Source organism: Belonocnema kinseyi, chromosome 7 (genome assembly GCF_010883055.1).
Source record: "Belonocnema kinseyi isolate 2016_QV_RU_SX_M_011 chromosome 7, B_treatae_v1, whole genome shotgun sequence".
Taxonomy (NCBI): domain Eukaryota; kingdom Metazoa; phylum Arthropoda; class Insecta; order Hymenoptera; family Cynipidae; genus Belonocnema; species Belonocnema kinseyi.
In genome coordinates this window covers 115666876-115686765 of record NC_046663.1, presented here as the reverse complement: position 1 = coordinate 115686765, position 19890 = coordinate 115666876, and the positions used below count along the sequence as shown (strand labels likewise).

At 36.2% G+C, this 19890-nt stretch overlaps 1 protein-coding gene across 1 annotated transcript in view; it reads left to right on the top strand.

Annotated features, from left to right (window-relative positions):
• The window catches only part of LOC117176322, a 287162-nt gene that overhangs the window by 220301 nt on the left and 46971 nt on the right, over positions 1–19890 (top strand). Inside the window, exon 4 of the mRNA XM_033366548.1 lies at positions 12188–12210. Coding sequence (XP_033222439.1) covers positions 12188–12210 — 23 coding nt within the window. The remainder of the gene's footprint in view (positions 1–12187; positions 12211–19890) is intronic.

Sequence of the window (19890 nt, the reverse complement as noted above, 5' to 3'; positions counted from 1 at the left end):
CGATGACTGGTTTTCTTCAAAAAACGAAGACTTTTTTTGGAAAGGTATCCATAAATTGCCTGAGACGTGGACAAAATGTGTAGCCAGCGAGGGCGCATACTTAGAATAAAATATTTGTTATCATTCTCTTGAAATAAAGGCGTTTTTTTCTTGAAAAAATACCGGTTTCATATGTATACACCTGGTAATTGTAAGTTATTTTTATCACTAAAAATGATTAATTTTCTGGCTTCTTCTAAATCAAAATTTCCGAATAAGAATTTTTAGTTATAAAAATGTATTTCTAAAAGAGAAAAATTCAATATAAAATGATTCTTTAAGCATAATGACGACAATTCAGTCATTCTTAACTTATCTGCAGCATTTTCATCTCCTTCTGTTCTGACCTCTAGTTTATTTAATAGGAAGTATCCGATGTAAAAGTTCAAGAGTAGATGAATCTTGATTCCAAAAATTGGCAACTTTTTAGACTCAGTGTGGTCCCTTTTTAAACCTGCTAAGAAAATTTATTGTAAGAATATTTGAAATAAAAAAAAATACATATGTAAAGGCTAAAAGTGACATTTTCGTTGTTTTGAAGTTCTCTTCAAACTACTTTTTAAACCTAACTAAAAGGTGAGATTTTAATTTATTCACTAATTGTGAGAACGTCCCCATTCATAAAAATATCACGCACATTAACTTTGGTAAGATACTGTTTTTCTTTAACGTATATACTGCATTAATTTTCACGGAGAACAATGAATGTTCAAACTAACATCTCTAGATGTTCAGAGTTAACATATTATGTGTTTAAATATAGGACAACAATCTAGACGTTCAATGTCAGCATCTATATATATTAAAAAATGAAGTGTTACACTATAACATCCAAAAATGTCCATCTGAAATATCCAAGATATTACATATATATGGTTATGTCAAATAACGGCTGTAAATATTTCAGAAGTTTACTCATTTCTGCTCATTTAAGGAATTAATTGATATCTTATTTGGGAATTTAAAATTAAATTTGAATGTTCCTACATAAACGAAAACCAGATGAAGGGAATGAAATTCGGATCACATGATACATTTAGTCAAGTTCATTTACTTTTATTTGTCAGTTCATAACTAATTTTCAAATAAATAACTCTGTACACTGTATAGCTATCACTCCTCGTTATTTATTAATAGATTATATCATCATGGATAATTAAGAAGATTCTGGTATGCCGAAATTGAATTATAAATGATCAAAGCTATAGCAGATTAAATGTATAGGGAATTAGGTTTACCCAACGTTATTTGATCATTTCGGAAAACATAAAATTCACTAGAATGTACTTTGCCATTTCGATGGATTGATGAAAGAAAAGAACACGGTAGTAGGAATGAAGTTGAATTTCACAATTGTCTGTTGCAGCAATTGAGACTTTCAAGAGAAGTAATCGTGAATCGGAACAACTTTTGAGTTTCGAACAAACAGTTAGTTAACTGTCAAATCTTATACAAAGAGACTCGATTCACAATGCGTGGTCAGTTGCAAAAATAAAATTAAAACCACCTTCTCTTCACAGGATAAAACATCCTATATGAAGAATCTAAATACATAAATATTTACAGACTTTATAAAAAAAAAATTAATAGTTTATTTATTATTATATTTTCTTATTAAACTTTTACTCGGGTAAATCCGGTTATACATCATAGCCACGGTCGAAGTCAAGTAACTGATTATTATTTTATGTTTTATTAAACTTTTACTCAGGTGAACCCGGTTATACATCATAGCGTATGATGTATAAGCGATGATGTTGTAGGTATATAATTACGAGTGGCCACGAGCGTTGGAGGTGACAACAGTCACCTCTGGATGCTTTCTTAGAGCTATTATCTGCTACTTCACGGGTTTTTAGTCACTCGCTTCCTGATGGCCAAGAAAGTTTCTTACAATGCGATAGGTGTTTAATAAAACTGCCTTCGGAGCTGCTACCAATACCCTACTGACTCCTAAATATTCAAGATGTTCAGTGCATCTTGCGTGCACATTGCCTGTAGCCAAAATGATAATGGTATGAATAGATGCATGATTCACATTCCTCCATACGGTCTTTACTTCATGCCTTAACTCGCTATACTTGTGGATCTTTGTTGTACAGGTTGACTGCAAATTTCGATTAAGCGGACAAGCAATGTCGATGGTGTAGACTCTTCCACCTTTTTTTTCTAGCATCACGATGTCAGCTCGATTGATCCGGATGTAATAATACGTTTTGATAGTAACATCCCAATATAAGATGTAATTGTTGCTTTCTAAAACGGGCATTGGAATGTATCTATAGAAGGGCATCCATTCTTCTAAGAGTCCTAGGTTTAGGGCAAGTTGTGGATGTATAGTGCCCGCTACATCATTATGTCTGTGCGTATATTTTCTCTGAGCAATTACGCGACAGCCATCAATAGTGTGAACGATGGATTCATTGGTATCTCCACATAATCGGCACCGGTCAACCACGTCTTGATATAATACGTGTTTGCGATAACTTCTGGTACTGACAACCTTGTCCTTTATTGAAATGATGAATCCTTCCGTCTCTGGCCCTTTCTTAGTCAAATATTAGATGCCTCACTATCCACTTCATTTTGATCTAACGTGTTGGAGTGCTCGCCATGGATGGCTTTCTGCCTCCATTGTATTTCTAATTCCTCTATGGTTTCTGCTCTGATATTCAAGGCGCCATCTGAGGAAAAATTTAAGGGCGTGTAATCAAGATCCGCTTGACGGATGGTGCTGTAAAGCGCAACATTTCGTTTGCTATTAAAATAGTCTCGCAACTGTATAACTTGTGACTCACACAGCTTTTTGACATCTACAACGCCCCTACCTCCTAAACGTCGTGGTAGAACTACCCTTTCAATCGCTGAATTTCTGTGGTGCATTCGGTGCTTCGTTATTTCTACGCGAACAGTTCTGTTTAACTTTTCAAGGTCGGTGTTAGACCATTTTATAAGCCCAAAGGAGTACGTGAGGACAAGGATGGCAAATGTATGGATCGCCCTGATTTTGTTTGCCGAGTTGAGAAAACTCTTCATAATCAATCTGAGTCTCGTAGTGAAGGCAGTCGTTAGGCTTGTCTTCACTATCGTATGTTGAATACCCTTAGATTCAAGAATACCCAGATATTTATATGATTCGCCTGCAGCCATTACTTCAATGTCATTTTCGAACTCGTTCTCTAACTCTGCGGTCTTAATTCCCCTCTGATCAAATGCACTGTTCTACATTTATCTAGTCCGAACTCCATGTGGAAATCATTAGAAAACTGCTGTGTGACATCGATCACTTGCTACAGTTTCTGGGCTGAACTAACGTACAACTTCAGGTCATCCATGTAAAGAAGATGGGTCACTTGATGACCATCCTCATTATCATGAATTCTGAATTTATGAAACATGCTTTTCAGTGTTTTGCTCAATGGATTCAACGCTAAACAGAACCATAGTGCGCTGAAGGAGTCTCCTTGAAATATACCTGTCGTAAAGCGTATTGATATAGTTAGCCTTGGTTGTTTATGATCAGAATACTTGATTCTTGTACCCCAGAGCCTCATCCCGTGGCTTAGAAAGTCAATAATGTGTGGGCAGACTTTGTAAAGTTTTAAGACTTCAAGAAAATAGTCATGCGGCACGGAAGGAAACGCTTGCTTGTAGTCAATTTATGCCATGTGTAAGTTCTTTTGATGCTTACGAGCTTGAGTCATGGCAACAGCGTCTATAGTGACTAGATCTTTGCAGCCTTGCAAGTTTTTATAGCATCCCGTTTGTTTTTCTGTAAGAATGTCATTCTCGTCGCAATAAGAATACACCTTACCTGTAATGATAGCTGTAAGACATTTATAAATTGTTGGAATACAGGCTATCGGTCGAAAGTCAGATGGGTTTTGAGCATCAGATCTGGGTGTTCAATGATCCTCTGAAAACACCTTGCCAACGCAAGATGCACACTCGCCAGGTACTTGTACCAGAAGTAGTGCACCATGTCCGGACCTGGAGCTTTCCAATTACTTGCCCTTTTCAGGACCGCTGAAACATCTAAAGCTGTGATGTTTTTCAGTTGCACTTCATGGCTATTGCTTGCCCTTGCTTCCTCCAGTTTGAATAACGCAGTGTCCAAATTGCATCTGTTCATTTTTCCCCAAACAGCCGACCAGTAGTTAGTTATATCTTCCAATTGAGGGACTTCGGTGCCTTGCTGGTTATTTGGCTTTGCTCTCAGTGCACGATAGAACCTTCTTTCATCTGTCTAAAAGTTTTGATTTTGTTGCCTTCGTGCACTACTTTTCTTTTACCGACGCAGTTTGGTAATAAGAACATCAAGTCTCTGTCGTTGAGAGTCTAAAATTTCATCCAATATTGCTGGTGTTAATATATCGAAGTGCCGAGGGTGGATGATTTTAGTAACATGGTTTATCAGCTTTCTGGTTCCATTTCCTTTTTTATATTGAATTAATCGACCCAATTTGCCCCTTACTTTGTTGACATCCATATCCAACCTGATCTTCCATAGTGGATCCCGATCCCTTGCTGGGACAAAAACTACATTTGCAGGCCTAATTTTCCGGCCCAACGTTCTAACGGTTGCCACAGCTGCACAGTATACAAGAGTTTGCAACTCTAACGCAGTTTGTACTACGTTCAATTACAAAGGTAAAACCTTGCTGTCGAGATGTGCTATTAGTGCACGCAGATTATTTGTGATGTTCATTTTGGGCAGAGAATGCCTTAGTGTTGGTTCCACATATCTGAACTCTAGTAAGGCATGACCAAAATTCCTTTCCAGGTGCTGTGGTTTTTCTGGGCTTTCCTTATTTACAGCATCGTTAGTAATATCCGGATGTGGTTCTAATGGATCCGGTACATGATGTTCATTATCCCTAGCACCTATGCCTTCATCATCAATCAAGTCTTCGTTATCCACATCTTCCAAGGCGAGTTCATCAATAGGAAGCTGCTATCCCACTACCATTTTGATAGCAGCTATTTCAACAGCCGAAAGCAGTCTGTTTATAGAAATTGAGCGTTTTTGATCTACCAGATTCTGCTAATTTATTTTTGTGGCTAGCTAGAACCTCGGTAAAGGTACATAGAAAAATTTCCAGAGGTACTGGCACAGGGATCGAACCCCGGACCTCTGAGGTGAAGTCCGAGCGTGTAACAAACTAAACAACCAATTATAAATTATTATTATTATTATTATATAATATTACATCATTATTATGTTTTTTTCAAACTTTCACTCGGGTGAACCCTGTTTTTCATAATAGCCAAGGACTAAGTCAAGTGACTGATGAGATGAGGATGTTATCAGTTAATTTGATGCAATTTATTAATACGATTTATCATCCCGTTAACCCCAGGGCTTTTTCTGCACCACTTAACCCCAGGGGGTGGGAGGGTCAAATCGACCCGACGCTTTAAAAAAATTGAAAAAGTGTTCCTAAAAATCTGAAAAAATTCATGGTTCTTGTTTGAACCTTGTGCTTGACGGTACAATTTCGCTATATGTGTTTTTAAAAAATTATTGATGATATATTGAACAATAAACAAATAAACTCATTAAAAAAATAGTTTTTTTTTTAATTCATAACTCAGAGACAAATTAATCAAATTGAACGGTTCAAAAAGGAAATTAAAGGGGAAGAGTTTGGCTTTCAATGAAAATATTTTGCAAGAAATTTTCATGGAATTAAAAGGCTTAATTTTTAACATTAACTCATGCATTATTTTAGGTGTGAATGTAGGAGGTTTTGATAGAAATATACACATTCTTCTATGCAAAACCATTTGTACAGTAACAAAAAATTCTTTTCTCAACTAAATATGTACATAGAAGACCATGATTTTTCTTATTGAAATAATATAAAGTGAAACTGTAAGATAAATGCACCTGTTATCGTTCGTGCTCCTATTATCGTGCTAACTTAATTGAAATGTGATAAATAATGAATTTTTATACTTTGACTTATAAGGAATAATAAGTGCATTCACCTTACTCTTGCTAGTACAGAAAAAAAAGAAAAATAGTAAAAATACCCCAAGTGTGGTCTGACGCAATGCATACGTTAACCCTAGGGGGGAGGGGGTCAAATCGACCCGAACTGCACTTTGACTGAACCCTATGGCTGACTGAAGGATACTAGAAATTCGAAACTTTGCGTGAGGATTCTATCCTTGAGTACAATTTGTTAGGTGTGAGTAAGAACCAGTCTCCTTGCTTGGTTCGAAAATGGCACCGATTTGAAACTTCGGCCAGGGTTAAATTGACCTCCCCCTGGGGTTAACGGGTTAATTGACTATTATTATTTATTATTATTATTATAGCCCCTTCACTTTCGATTACGGCTGGAAAACTTTTTACAATCAGGAAGTATAAGTTTTCGTGATTCAGGTAAAACTATTATTATGAAATCGATTTATTTATCTTTTTCTCAATAATTTAAGAAAGTAAAACAGATGTCTAGATGAAGGTGACATAAAAATCAAAAGTTATAATTTTTTGCGGAACCCCCCATCTTTTTATAATTAAAAAAAAGTGAATAAGTATTCTATTTTATTAATTAGGCTATAGCATTAAAAAAATCATAATATACTATTTCATTTAAACAATTACAAATGTTTTTAAACAATAGAAAACTATAATAAACAAATTCACCCTTTGCATTAATAAATGAAGCCAAAGCATTGAGAAAATATCATTAATTTGCGAAGTTATAAGATAATAAATTGTTAAATAAGGTACGATCATTTAACTTTTTTCGTCAAGAAGTTGAATTTAACCAATATAAATTGTTTAACAATTAAACAAACAGTTGAAATAAAAACATACACTTCCCGAATTCATTGTTTCAACCATAGCAGTCATAAAATACCCTTGAGTCGCGATATTTTCTAAAAATAACATTTTCCAAGTGAATACAAATTATTAAAACGATATAAAATTAATGAGCCAATACATAAAACCTTTAATTTATTTATTCATAAGCATTTATGAAAATAGTAATAATTAAAAGCAATTGTCTGCAATGTTTTTTTACACTTTCATGGATGATTTTTTGGGGTACCACGAGAGTGGGTCAGGGAAAAAAGTCGAAACTTTGTTTTTTTGGGTTACCGCTGTCAATTTATCTGACGTCTACCATCGGCTATGAAAATTTCAATTTTACTATAGGAGTAATTTTTGCGAACAAATACAAAATACACATGGAAAAAAATAAATTTTGATACATTCATCAAGTTGAGCAAAAAAAGGAAACAAAATCAACTGAAATATTCACAGAGGGATCAACTTATTAAGTGCCGTACTTAAAATATACTCAAAATGGTTATTCGTAGGGTAATAAAAATAGCAAAAGAAAAGATTTAGAAAGTCCAAAGTGGGTTTATGCCAGGAAGATTATGTACAGATCAAATATTTAGCTTATCAAATATTTAGCTTAAGGCCGATCACAGAAAAACGTTTGAGAGAAGAAAAAAAAGTTTTTCTGTGCATTTGTTGATCTAGAAAAAGCTTTGGATAAGGTAGATAGAAGTAAACTTTGAGAAGTCCTGTAAGATTATTGATCCAATGGATGGCTCCTAGATGCTATAAAAACAATACATACGGGTAGCAAAATTATTTATTAAATAAACATTTTGATTGGCTGCAAACAAGGTTAATTGCGGGAGATTAGTTACTATGTTTATTTGTATGTCCAAAGTTTTCGGCCAAAAATATTGTGTAGTTTGGAAATAACGCTCGGGTGAATTGTAACACACATAACCTCGAAATATACACGCACGTTGTTAGCAATATTAAAAATTTGTTGAGAAAAGAAAACACAAGAAAAGTGTGTGGGGACGTCCGTTAGCATGTTTGCTATCATTTCCCAGATTTTGAAGGCAAAATTTTTTTTATCCTATGAAAAAAGCCGGGGGAATCTAACACTGAAAAAATCGATACTATTTCCTAAGCGCTATGCAAATTAATCATATTTTGCTAAATTAAATCTTTTTTTAATTAACCTACAAAAAAAGTGTGTGAGAACGTTCGTTAGCATGTTTGCTATCATTTCCCAAATTTTTAAGACAAAATATTTATTATTCTAGAAAAAAATACGGGGGGACCTAAAACTGGTAAAAACGACAATTTTCTAAGTATCACGTGCCCTTAAATAAATACCACGACAATTTTAGATCAATCTAAGATGGGGTTCCTAAGATGGGGTTCCATCTCGATCGGAGCTGTGGTTCGAAACTTGTCGATTGCACCCCAAATCCGAAGGAAGGGATATCTTGTGTAGTGGTACCATTCACACGACAAGGTACCCTGAAATAAGAGTTAGATTCACACTTCATTTTTACTTATAGAGCGATAGAATCCTAGTAAGCACTAACAGAACCGGAATTCTCAGTTTATTGTAGATAATACTGCATGCATTTTCTTGTTTTATATTTGATCGAAAATAATTTGATATAATAGCAATTTACCCTATTTTCTGCTTTTCTGAATTACCGTAAAACGGGTATTAGTGGGACGAGTCATGAAATGGTACCATCTTACCATTTTAGGGCATTATTCTCCCTAAATTTAATATTTACGAATTTTTGTTTGCCTTCATCTTTATTATAGCGTATTATCATATCGTTCAAATAATGTTGATAAATCAGTCTCGACCTTGTATTTGTGTTAGATCACTCAATCAGTCGTCGATTGGAAAGGTCAGTTACAACAAAAACAAACAAATGTTGGTTAAACGTTTCGGTCCTGATTTGGGACACTCTTCAGTAAATATTTTATTATAGTCAAAATCTTCACAAAAAGTAGACGTTGAGTGAGTAGACTTTGAGCCAGGTTGGTGACCGGTTGGGTCTTTAAAATCTTGCCAACCTGGAAAAATGTTTTTAATTAATATAAAAAAGAAATGTTTTTAAACAATTTTTAAAAATTTCACGTCTTATCATGCCTGTAAATGTCACATAAATTTATTTTTATATATTGAATCATTAATGTTATGTTTTTGGACTTAAAATATTTGGAATGAACTTTTTGTAAAGATTTTGACTATAATAAAATATTTACTGAAGAGAGTCCAAACTCAGGACCGAAACGTTTAACTAATATTTGTTTGTTTTTATTGTAACTGACGTTTCAAATCGACGACTGATTGAGTGATCTAATTCAAATAATATTCATGCGCTCAATATAATATAAATAATAGTTTTTCAAATTTACTTTATTGCCCATTATACTAAAGTTGCAAATATCAATTTGTCTTCATTTTTACATTCAAAGAACGCCTAAATAAACCCTAGATCTTAGCCTATCGTGTGAAAGTGTAAGAACCAAGATGTAAAACCTCTTGTGGTCAGATGAAGGCCTGACACCCTATCAATCAGGAAGTCAAGTCAACTTATGATTTCAAAACCGAACGAAATGGCGTAGCATATGCAGATAAAAGATAACAACCTTTTCGATATAATCATTCAGGCATTTGAGCGGACGTTAGACATGCGGAATCTTTTGGTACCTAAAGTTTAGACATTAGCCTGACGTGTAGGAGGTTAGCTATATTTATTCACATTATTAACGATCGCCCCATCATATTATGTTTGTGAAGGCGAAAAAAAATATCGCTGGTACGGCAAGAGGATAAATCGCAACTGGCAAAACCTCTTTCGTATCGAGCAGTCATCGGCCACCCGATAATTCTGAAACTGAAACCAACTGCACGATATTTTAAACAGATCTGAGTCGCGAGTAAACACGAATGGCTACCTCTCATTCACGCGACTTATCGTTTAAGAAAGTATCAAGCCAATCATTTTAAATTTCCACCGTTCTCTTACCTAAGTCGCTTGGAATCTCAATATTTAACACGTTAAATTCAAATATGATACACGTTGGTTAAACTTTATAATTATATACAGGGCGTCTAAAAAGTCCCGGGACGGTTGGATATTTCCTCAGGTAAAATATTTTTCAAAAAAGTGAAGGTCATTCCTGAAGTAAATTACAAAGAAGAATTCAATGGTGACCTTCATTTTGACCTTGAAGTTGATCTTCGTAGCTTTTTGAAGGTTTACTTTGGTTTTTAAAATTTAAACCCCCTTTTTTACATCTGCAATTGATAGAGCGAAAAATTCTACGTTCAGGTACGTACCCAAGTCATAGGTCAGTTGTAACGTTCGAGGTCAGTAAGAGGTTTTTTGAAATTTACAAAGTTTTCCAAGAGGTCAGTGCAATTCCTGAAGTTAATTGCAACGAGAAATTCATTGGTGAGCTCTGTATTGATCTTGGTGATGATCTTCAAGGTTTTTTCAAGGATTTTTCCGAGCAGTTTACGTTTACGTTTAGCATTACTCAGGAACAACGACGTGGACGTAGTAAATTCTGTTCCCTTTAGGGTGCTTGATTAGCGTAAGTCCCCTTGCCTCTGACGTTTCGGGGTGCTTGATTAGCGTGAGTCCCCTTGCCTCTCACGCATTACGAATCATCTCCTTATCATTCAAAGTAGCCTGTTGCAGAATCCGATTCTGCAATTCGTCTAAGCTTTGAGGTTGCGTTAAGTATACTTTGCTCTTCAAATAACCTCCAAAAAAATAGTCGACGGGCGTCAGATCAGGAGATCTAGCAGGCCACTCGATTTCACCCCTTCTTCCAATCCACCTTTGAGGGAACTGAGTAACCAAATATGCTCGAACCTCCCTGCCGTAATGAGCCGCTGCTTCGTCTTGCTGGAACCAAATATTTTGAAAATTATCGCCTGTAATCTCCCTTATTCTTGGTACAATTTGGTTTCTGAGAAGCTCTTCATGTGCACGGGCATTGAGAGTACCATCGATGAAGAAAGGGCCTATAAATGTATCATTCAAGATACCGGCCCAAACATTAATATTTTATGGATATTGTGTGTGACTCTCCAACATCCAATCAGGATTTGTGTCGGACCAATATCTACAATTTGGCCTGTTAACTTCATCTTTTAAGGTGAAAGTAGATTCATCTGAAAATACTGTATTGTACAAGAAAAGAGGATCTCTATCAGTTCTGTCCATCATAATTTCACAAAATTCAACCCGACGATCAGGATCGTCTTAATTGACTGCTTGTACCAGATGAACTTTGTAAGGATAGAAATTAATGCTTTTAAAAATATTTCACACAGTCTCACGAGCAACGTCACGCTCATCACTAGCTGGGCGTAAACTAATGTGTAGGTTTTCAACAAATGCTTTGGCTATGTCCATCTGCAGCTCTTCAGATCCTGCAGATTTTTGCCGACTTGTTCTCTGAAGGTCCTTGAAAGATCCATGATTCATAAAGTGCCTTACAGTTCTTTCAATTGTTGATTTTGAGACAAGATTTAACCCTTCTTCATTACGAAAAATGCGATTAAAAAGCAAACGAACTTGATCATAAGATCGAACTCGATTTCTCCAACGACGCGTCATTAATACAGATACCCTCTCTCGTTCAGAAACTTTAGCTTGCGCCATAATGATCTTTTAGCGAAAGATAGTAAGTATCTACTCGTAATACGTAAATTTAGTTTCGATTCGTAATATTCATATGAAAAATAGGTATAAGACTTATGGTATCGCCTTAGGTATTGACATAGGTATCAAAAAACGGTATAGGACTCTATAACTCTTCGGGGAGGAACAGAACTCTCACCAGAACACCTGGAAGTTTTAATGAAAAATGTCCTTATGATTTTACAGTATTCAAAACGCTATAACCAAGATCAATACAGAGCTCACCAATGAATTTCTCGTTGAAATTTACTTTAGGAATTGCACTGACCTCTTGGAAAACTTTGTTAATTTCAAATAACCTCTAACTGACCTTGAACGTTATAATTGACCTATGACTTGGGTACGTGCCTGAACGTAGAATTTTCCGCTCTATCGATTGTAGATGTAAAAAGGGAGGTTTCCATTTGAAAAAACAAAGTTGACCTTCTAAAAGCCATGAAGGTCAACTTCAAGGTCAAAATGAAGGTCACCATTGAATACCTCATTGAAATATACTTCAGGAATGACCTTCACTTTTTTGAAAAATATTTTACCTGGGGAAATATCCAATCATCCCGGGACTTTTTAGACACCCTGTATAATAGAAAACGTTACTCCAAAAATAAAAGACTTGTTCGTTTTTTTGTTTCAGACTTAAAAGTACCGGTGGCAGAGGTGAGAATGCTTATTCCTTATAATGCCATAATAATCAATGGAAGCCCTTTATGAACACTATTCACATTATCACTTGATCTCACAACTACAGTGAATGTCAAACTGTTTGTTTCAATTTGGTCCCTCCCTTGGTTATTTCTAGAACATATTTGCCTTTGTCAGCCTACCGCTGATTTTCGGCAACTAAATATATACTTTGCGGGACCACAGCAGCAAGATAATATGGATAAGAGTTGACCAAAGCGCTTAGGCTCATTGGCAGGACGAATACTAGCCGTCCAATGATGTCGAATTAACATTATGAGAGCAGCGCAATGGGCCTGAAGTGATGCTAACGGGTTAGGTTCGAAAGGATGCCCCATTATCCATGCCCTCTACCCAGTTACCAACTCAAAGAGTTTTCTATTTACTGTCTTTAGGCCTTGTATACTTCACAGATACTGGCTCATCGTACCGTTTACAGCTCCTGATATTGGGCACAGTTTTTTAAAAAAATCTATCGAGCTCAAAATGTATATCTTTTTTAATAGTACGCTGAACTGAAAAGTAGAAGTACTAACAATCTCAGGGTTTCGTTATTTTTGGGGCCTTGCTTTTCGGGATGTATGGTTTCGGGCCGTATATGGTTTGGAAGTTTGTGTGTTGGGACATAGAGCTAAAGAATACATCATCCTTTATTTTTCTTGTGTGATTTGCTTGCTCTATTCTTTTATGGAGTTACATTCACAATAGCAACAAAAAATAATGCCGAATGATTAGCAGGGATAGAGCAACCACACGGATCTTTTCTCCTTTAAAGTAGCTATCTGATACCTCAGGAAATAAAGTGGCTGGCATAAAATAAAGATATCTACAAGTGCGAGAATGCTCTACAGAGTAGGTTTAAAAATCCGTTGTCAACGTCGTGGGACTCTAAATCTGTGTTCTAAATCTTGCCTAATGGGACTTTGTCTGCAGAATGGAAATCTTTCTTTCTAATGTACGATAGTCATAGAAAATCATGTGTATTCTGTAGATACGTTATAAGAAGAGATGCCTCGCCAGAGGTGGCATGTAGTTTGGCACTCGCTCCGAAATTCGGATGTTGCACGCACGACATTTTCCAAACATCATATGTACAAATCGACAAGTACAATTTATTTCCAATATCGCCTTTCCCAATTATTTCTATGGAAAATAAAGACTGCGGGTAATTTTTCAAACCTCACTAGTGCTTGTGAACGAGATTTGTCTCTGGAATCTTGATGTGTCCATACACATACAATTGTTGCGCTTCCGCTCGTTCCTCAGAGTGTTATCATCGATTGGAGTTTAATTAGTTCGCATGATAATGGTGAACGGTGTCGGCACCGCTTACGTAGCTCCAGTGCCTGCTTAAAAGATCGTGCGGACGGACATGCGACATAAAAGACAGTGAAACGCGTCTAGTTAACTTTCTAATTTAAAATCACCCGCGGCACGATACGATCAACTACGACGGGCCACAAACGCAACGCCACCTCGGTACTTGAATCCTGGGTTCACCCGAGTTAATTATGCAATACTCGTTCCATTACATCACAAAAAGATTCTCATTTCATGTCATTTTTTAATTCCCCAGATAATTTCTCCAACATTTTTATTGATGTGTCTCATATTTTTCAATTTTAATAGTATATTGTGCTATAAGTGCGGAAAATAGGGAATTCCACACGAGTGTGAGGTTTGCTTTACGTGCCAGAGGTGAATCGAAGGATAGTTTTAAGCGAGCCTTGAGTGAACCGCAAACGACCCAAAAATGAGCCGATGGCAAGTACTGCTTCCCAAGAGTTACAACTGCCTACTCTCAGAACCTGATACGCACGATGTTTTTCTAGCAAATTCAGGATATTTTTAATTTAAAAAACAATAAAAACAAATTTTCCGGACATTTTTACAAATTTATGGTAAAATCGCCAAAAACTACCGGAAAATTCCGGAAATTTTCTAATATCAGACCTTAAAAACACCTTAAAAAATACGGAAATGTTCAGGACACCATTCGGGAAAATATCAGAATGGAGCGCAGGAGAAAGACAAGGGGAAAAAAGAAGGCAAACACGATCATAGAGGGCCGATAGATGTTAAAAATGTAATGTCAGATGAAATCCGTAAAATGATGATAGCCCACAGGACACAGGCCCGACGAAAGTACACTGTTAAAAATGTTTGTTGGAAACTTCCACTACATGTATTGTAATGTTATTTCCGAAACGTAAGGTAACGCTGCAATACACAATGTTGTAGTTTCCAAATTCTAGCAATGGTATGCTACCTTACATGGTTTGGAATTTTATAATACAAGTCTAGTAGCTGGATATCTCGACGCCTGTTGAAGAGACAAATTAGAACAACAAATGGTAAGTTCGCTACCCGGGTGCACCGTTTCGCACACCAGATAGTGTAGTACATATTCTATGAGAACTTTTTAAGAATTTAAATTGTGCCAATTACCAAAATAACTACAATTAGTGAGTCGAAGATCCAGGTGAAGCTAGTCACGCACTAGGTAGCTTAGCACGTATTCTACAAGAAATGTTTCAAAATTTAAATTATTCAAACAGTAAAAATTATTAAAAATTGTGAGCCGACGATCTGGGGGCATCAGCTCGAGCACCAGGTAGTATAATACTTATTCTACGAGAAATTTCAAAAAATTAAAATTTTGTAAATAATGAAAACAATTCCAAATAGTCAGTTGACGACTCGGGTACACCATGTCGCGCCCAGGTATCTTAACACGTATTCTATGAGAACTTATTCAAAATTTAGATTGTTTCAACAGCCAAAATTACTAAAAATTATGTTTCGAATACCCGGGTGCTCCAGGCCGAACACAAGGTAGTTTAAAACGTTTTCTATAAAAGCTTTAAACAAATTTAAATTTCGTCAATAATGAAAGCAATGGTAGATGCTGATTCGACGATCCGGGTGCACCAGGTCGCGCCCCAGGTATCTTGGTACGTATTCTACGAGAACTCTTTCAAAATTTAGATTGTTTTAACTACTAAAATTACGAAAAATTGTGAGTCAACGATCCGGGTGCACCAGATCGAGCACTAGGTAGTATAATACGTATTCGACGAGAACTTTAAAAAAATTTAATTTTTGTCAATAATGAAAACAATTATAAATGGTCAGTCGACGATTCGGGTGCACCAGGTCGCGCCCCAGGTATCTTAGCGCGTATTCTACGGGAACTTTTTTAAAATTTAGATTGTTACAACAGCCGAAATTACTAAAAATTGTGTGTCAACGATCCGACGAGAACTTTTTAAGAATTAAAATTGTACCAATTGTCAAAATAACTACCATTGGTGAGTCGACGATCCGGGGGATTCTAGTTGCGCACTAGGTAGCGTAGCACATGTTCTACGAGAATTAAAAAAAAATGTAGATTGTTCACACAGCAAAAATTTATAAAAAAATGTGAGCTGATGATCCGGGTACACCAGATCGAGCACCAGGTAGTATAAAACGTATTCTACGAAAAATTTGAAAAAATTTAAATTTTGAGAAGAATGAAAACAATTCCAAATAGTCAGTCGACGACTCGGGTGCACCAGGTTGCGCCCCAGGCGTTTTAGCACGTATTTACGAGAACTTTTTAAAAATTTAGATGGTTTCAACAGCCAAAATTACTAAAATTAATGTGTCGACGATTTGGGTGCTCCAGGTCAAACACAAAGTAGTTTAAAACGTTTTTTTTATGGAAACTAAAAAAATGTAAATTTCGTCAATAATGAAAAACATTCCCAATGGTGATTCAACGACCCGGGTGCACCAGGTCGCGCCCCAGGTATCTTAGTACGTATTCTACGAGAACTTTTTCAAAATTTAGATTGTTTCAAGAGCCAAAAGAACTAAGAATTGTGAGTCAACGATCCGGGTGCACCAGATTGAGCACCAGGTAGTATAATACGTATTCCACGAGAACTTTTAAAAAAATTTAAATTTCGTCAATAATGAAAACAATTCCAAATGGTGATTCGACGACCCGGGTGCATCAGGTCGCGCCCCAGGTAGCTTAGTACGTATTCTACAAGAACTTTTTTTAAAATTTAGAATGTTTTTCATTATTCACAAACTTTAAATTTTTTAAAGTTCTTGTAGAATACGTATTCTAATACCTGGTGCACCTTGTGCACCCGGGTAGGCGACTGACCATTTGAAGCTGTTTGCATTATTCACAAAATATAAATTTTTTAAAAGTTTTCGTAGAATACGTATTAAACTACGTGGTGCTCGACCTAATACACCCGGATCGTCGACTCCCAATTTTTAGTTCTTTTGGCTGTTAAAACAATCTAAATTTTGAAAAATTTCTCGAAGAATACGTGCTAAGATACCTGGGGTGCGACCTGGTGCACCCGGGTCGTCGCCTAACCATTTGGAACCATTTTCATTATTCACAAAATTTAAATTTTTTAAAAGTTCCCGTATGATACGTATTAAACTATCTGGTGCTCGACCCGGTACACGGTCTCAGTTTTTTTTGTGCTTCAAATTAGTATGTTGTAAAAGTGATTGTGGCCGATTTGTTTGTGTCTTTTAATTTTGCGTTAATTCGTTTAATTGTTGCCAATCTGTGCAAACTTTTTACAACAGTTATAGTTATTTTTATTACGTATGATTTACGTTAACATGCGAGCGTGTCCGGAGTGCAACCTAGTAATTTCTAGGGGTGGTCCTGAGGTTCTAGCATGTGTGAAGTGTGGCAGTCTCATTCACTTGACCTGTGCTAATGTTGGTATCGCAAAAAAGGCATTTAAAAAACCTAAAAAGGGCCATATGGATTATGTCTGCAAGGGATGTAATTTTTTAACTACTAGTGCCACCTCTGCGGCAGTGGATACCAACCCTGGTGCTAATAAAGAGATCTGTGATTCTCGGTACGTTGGTAGTGCAAATTCTGTACCCTTTACTCCCACTCCTGGCAATCCACCCGCTTTACCTCTGGGTGTCAATGAACTTTTACTTCAAGTGGTCTCGGACGCCTAAAGTGAATCCCTTGCGCAATCTCGTGAGATTTTAGCGAGATTTAATGAATTCGAAACTCAACAACAGGAATTTAATGAAAAGTTCAATTCCACCCTTTTGTAAATGAAGACTGACCTCACCAATAACACCGTTCGTATAGATTCTCTCGAAGCCTGCTCTGTAGTGCAAATTGAGGAAATTCGCCTCTTTAAGAAGGTAGTAAAAGAACTTAAGATGAAAGTGGCTGCACTTGAGCACGCGCAGAATCTGCACTCTCAAGCGGTTTTACATACTAACCTTGAAATCCATGGTCTTCTCATGAAGTCAAACGAGGACCTTATGTCCAACGTAGAATCGATTGCCAGGGCTCTTGATGTACCTCTTGTTAAGGATGACGTTGTCAATATTTACCGTATTATCAAAGCACCGTCACTCTCATCATACTACCCCACCGATCATTGTAGTCAAATTCAACCGTCAGGACCTACGCGATAAAATGATCGAGAGACGTAGTCAAAAGGGATTTTTCTACCTCGAATTTGGGATGGACCGCAAATGAGAAACCCTTTATTTACCTTCGCGAGGTTTTAACTCCACTCAACCGCAAAATCTATGCTATTGCTCTCGGTCTCCGAAGAGACAAGAAAATCAAATATCTTTGGATTTCTGGTGGAAGAATTTTTTGCCGTAAGAAGGACGATTCACCGAGAATACATCTTGCAACCCTACTATCTGTAGAGGGACTACAATAGCAATAACAGCCTAAGTTCAATATTTTTTTGAAACTTTTCTCCGACTAACTTTAGCATTAATTTTTCTCAAGTGCTACTCCTATCTAACAACATGTATTTCACTCATTTTGACTCTGTATTCTCAATCAATCTTGTTTATTTGCATAGAAAAGTATTTAAATTTCCTTGCGTTTCTTGTTTATTTGCATAGAAAAGTATTTAAATTTCCTTGCGTTATTTCTGACACTTCTGTTTCACCTGCTTAAACACTTATAGTAAATATACAGCATTTATTTATACATATTAAGTTATATATTCTTTCATATGGCAATTAACTGCATGTTGGCCATATTGTGTGATGTGCCTCTGAATGATTATCTATCTCAATTTGACGCTTTAATATATATTTATTACTATGCTAATTCAGTCTTGCGCCAAATCTACATTTTCTAGAATTTAAACATTTTTTCAGTACATGTTCCTACCATATAATAGCTGTTTTTGAATTCTGCTTAACTCCAAATATATCTTCTAGCCTCGTTGAAATTGACAACTATTCGCTCTTTCAAAGAGACAGAGACGAGAGAAGGGGTGGTGGAGTTTGTCTGTTTCTGCATAACAGTTTGAGTGGGACTGTGGTTGAAGTGAGTCCAGTGGCAACTTATCCCACTACGGAATTTCTCTTTGTTGAAATTAAGTCAGCTTCTGACAGTATTTTAGAGTGAGTAGTTTATAAACCACCCAATGCCTCCTATGGTACAGAGTTTGAATCAGTAATTTGTTCACTTTTTCCTAACTTTAACAGAATTATCATCACTGGAGACTTTAACACTAACTTAAATCTCACTTCTAATCATACTAAATGTCTTACATCTTTCGTGTACTCTTCGGGGGACTCGATTGTACCTCACGATTCCACTCATCATACTGATCGTTCCAGTATTCATATTGACATAATGATTGTAGACGATATTGATAAGGTTGTCTCCCACGAACAACATGCCATCCCTTTTCTCTCTAACCATGACTTGATTAACATTACCTTTAAATTTTCCTATAATTCAAATTCAATACTAACCCAAAGGCTGGTGCGGAATCTCTCTAATATTGATGAATATGCATTCACGAACACCTAATGACGTATGATTGGAAAAAATATTACTAGATATAGATATAAATAATAAAATTGACGCTTTTATTAATTATCTAGTCTCTGCATTTCACACATTTTCACCGCTACACGTTCCTAAAAATTTTAATAAAGCTGTCCCCTGGATCACACCTGAAATTAAAAATCTGATGAGGGATCATGATGGCAAGCGCCGACTTGCAAAAAGAACAAAAGCAGTATGATACAAGCTGAATTTCGTAAACTCAAGAACTTAGTTCAAACTAAGATTCGAGTTGCGTTTAATCGATACAATTATAACAAGATTGCACATAGACACAAAAAAAAGAATATTTGGCATCTTCTTAGACGTTTACACCTTATCCCGCCCAAGCACGAATCTATAGATAGTAATTTCCCGCCTAATGAACTGTTAAAGACTTTTTTTTACGTTGCCAGTTTCAGACTTATCATAATCATTTTCCACTACCCCTATTGATTCAACATTTAATGATTCTGACTTCTTTTTCGATGACATCACACCTGAAATACTTAAAAAAAAAAAGACTTCAAATCAAATCAAACGCCACAGGATGTGATGTAATATGAATCAAAATGATTAAACTTGCCCTTCCAATTACACAGCCACACAAACAAAAAGTGTGCGGATCTGGTAACAAGACACACGTATTCCTATGGATTTTGGGGCGCTGAATTCAAACGCGGTATCAAAAATCACCGATCACGTCATGGTTGAGCCATAACCTCAAAAAAATGACGAAAAATCATGCACTGAGGCAAATAAATTTCAAAATAATGCCAGTGATGCAAATTTTCACTTCA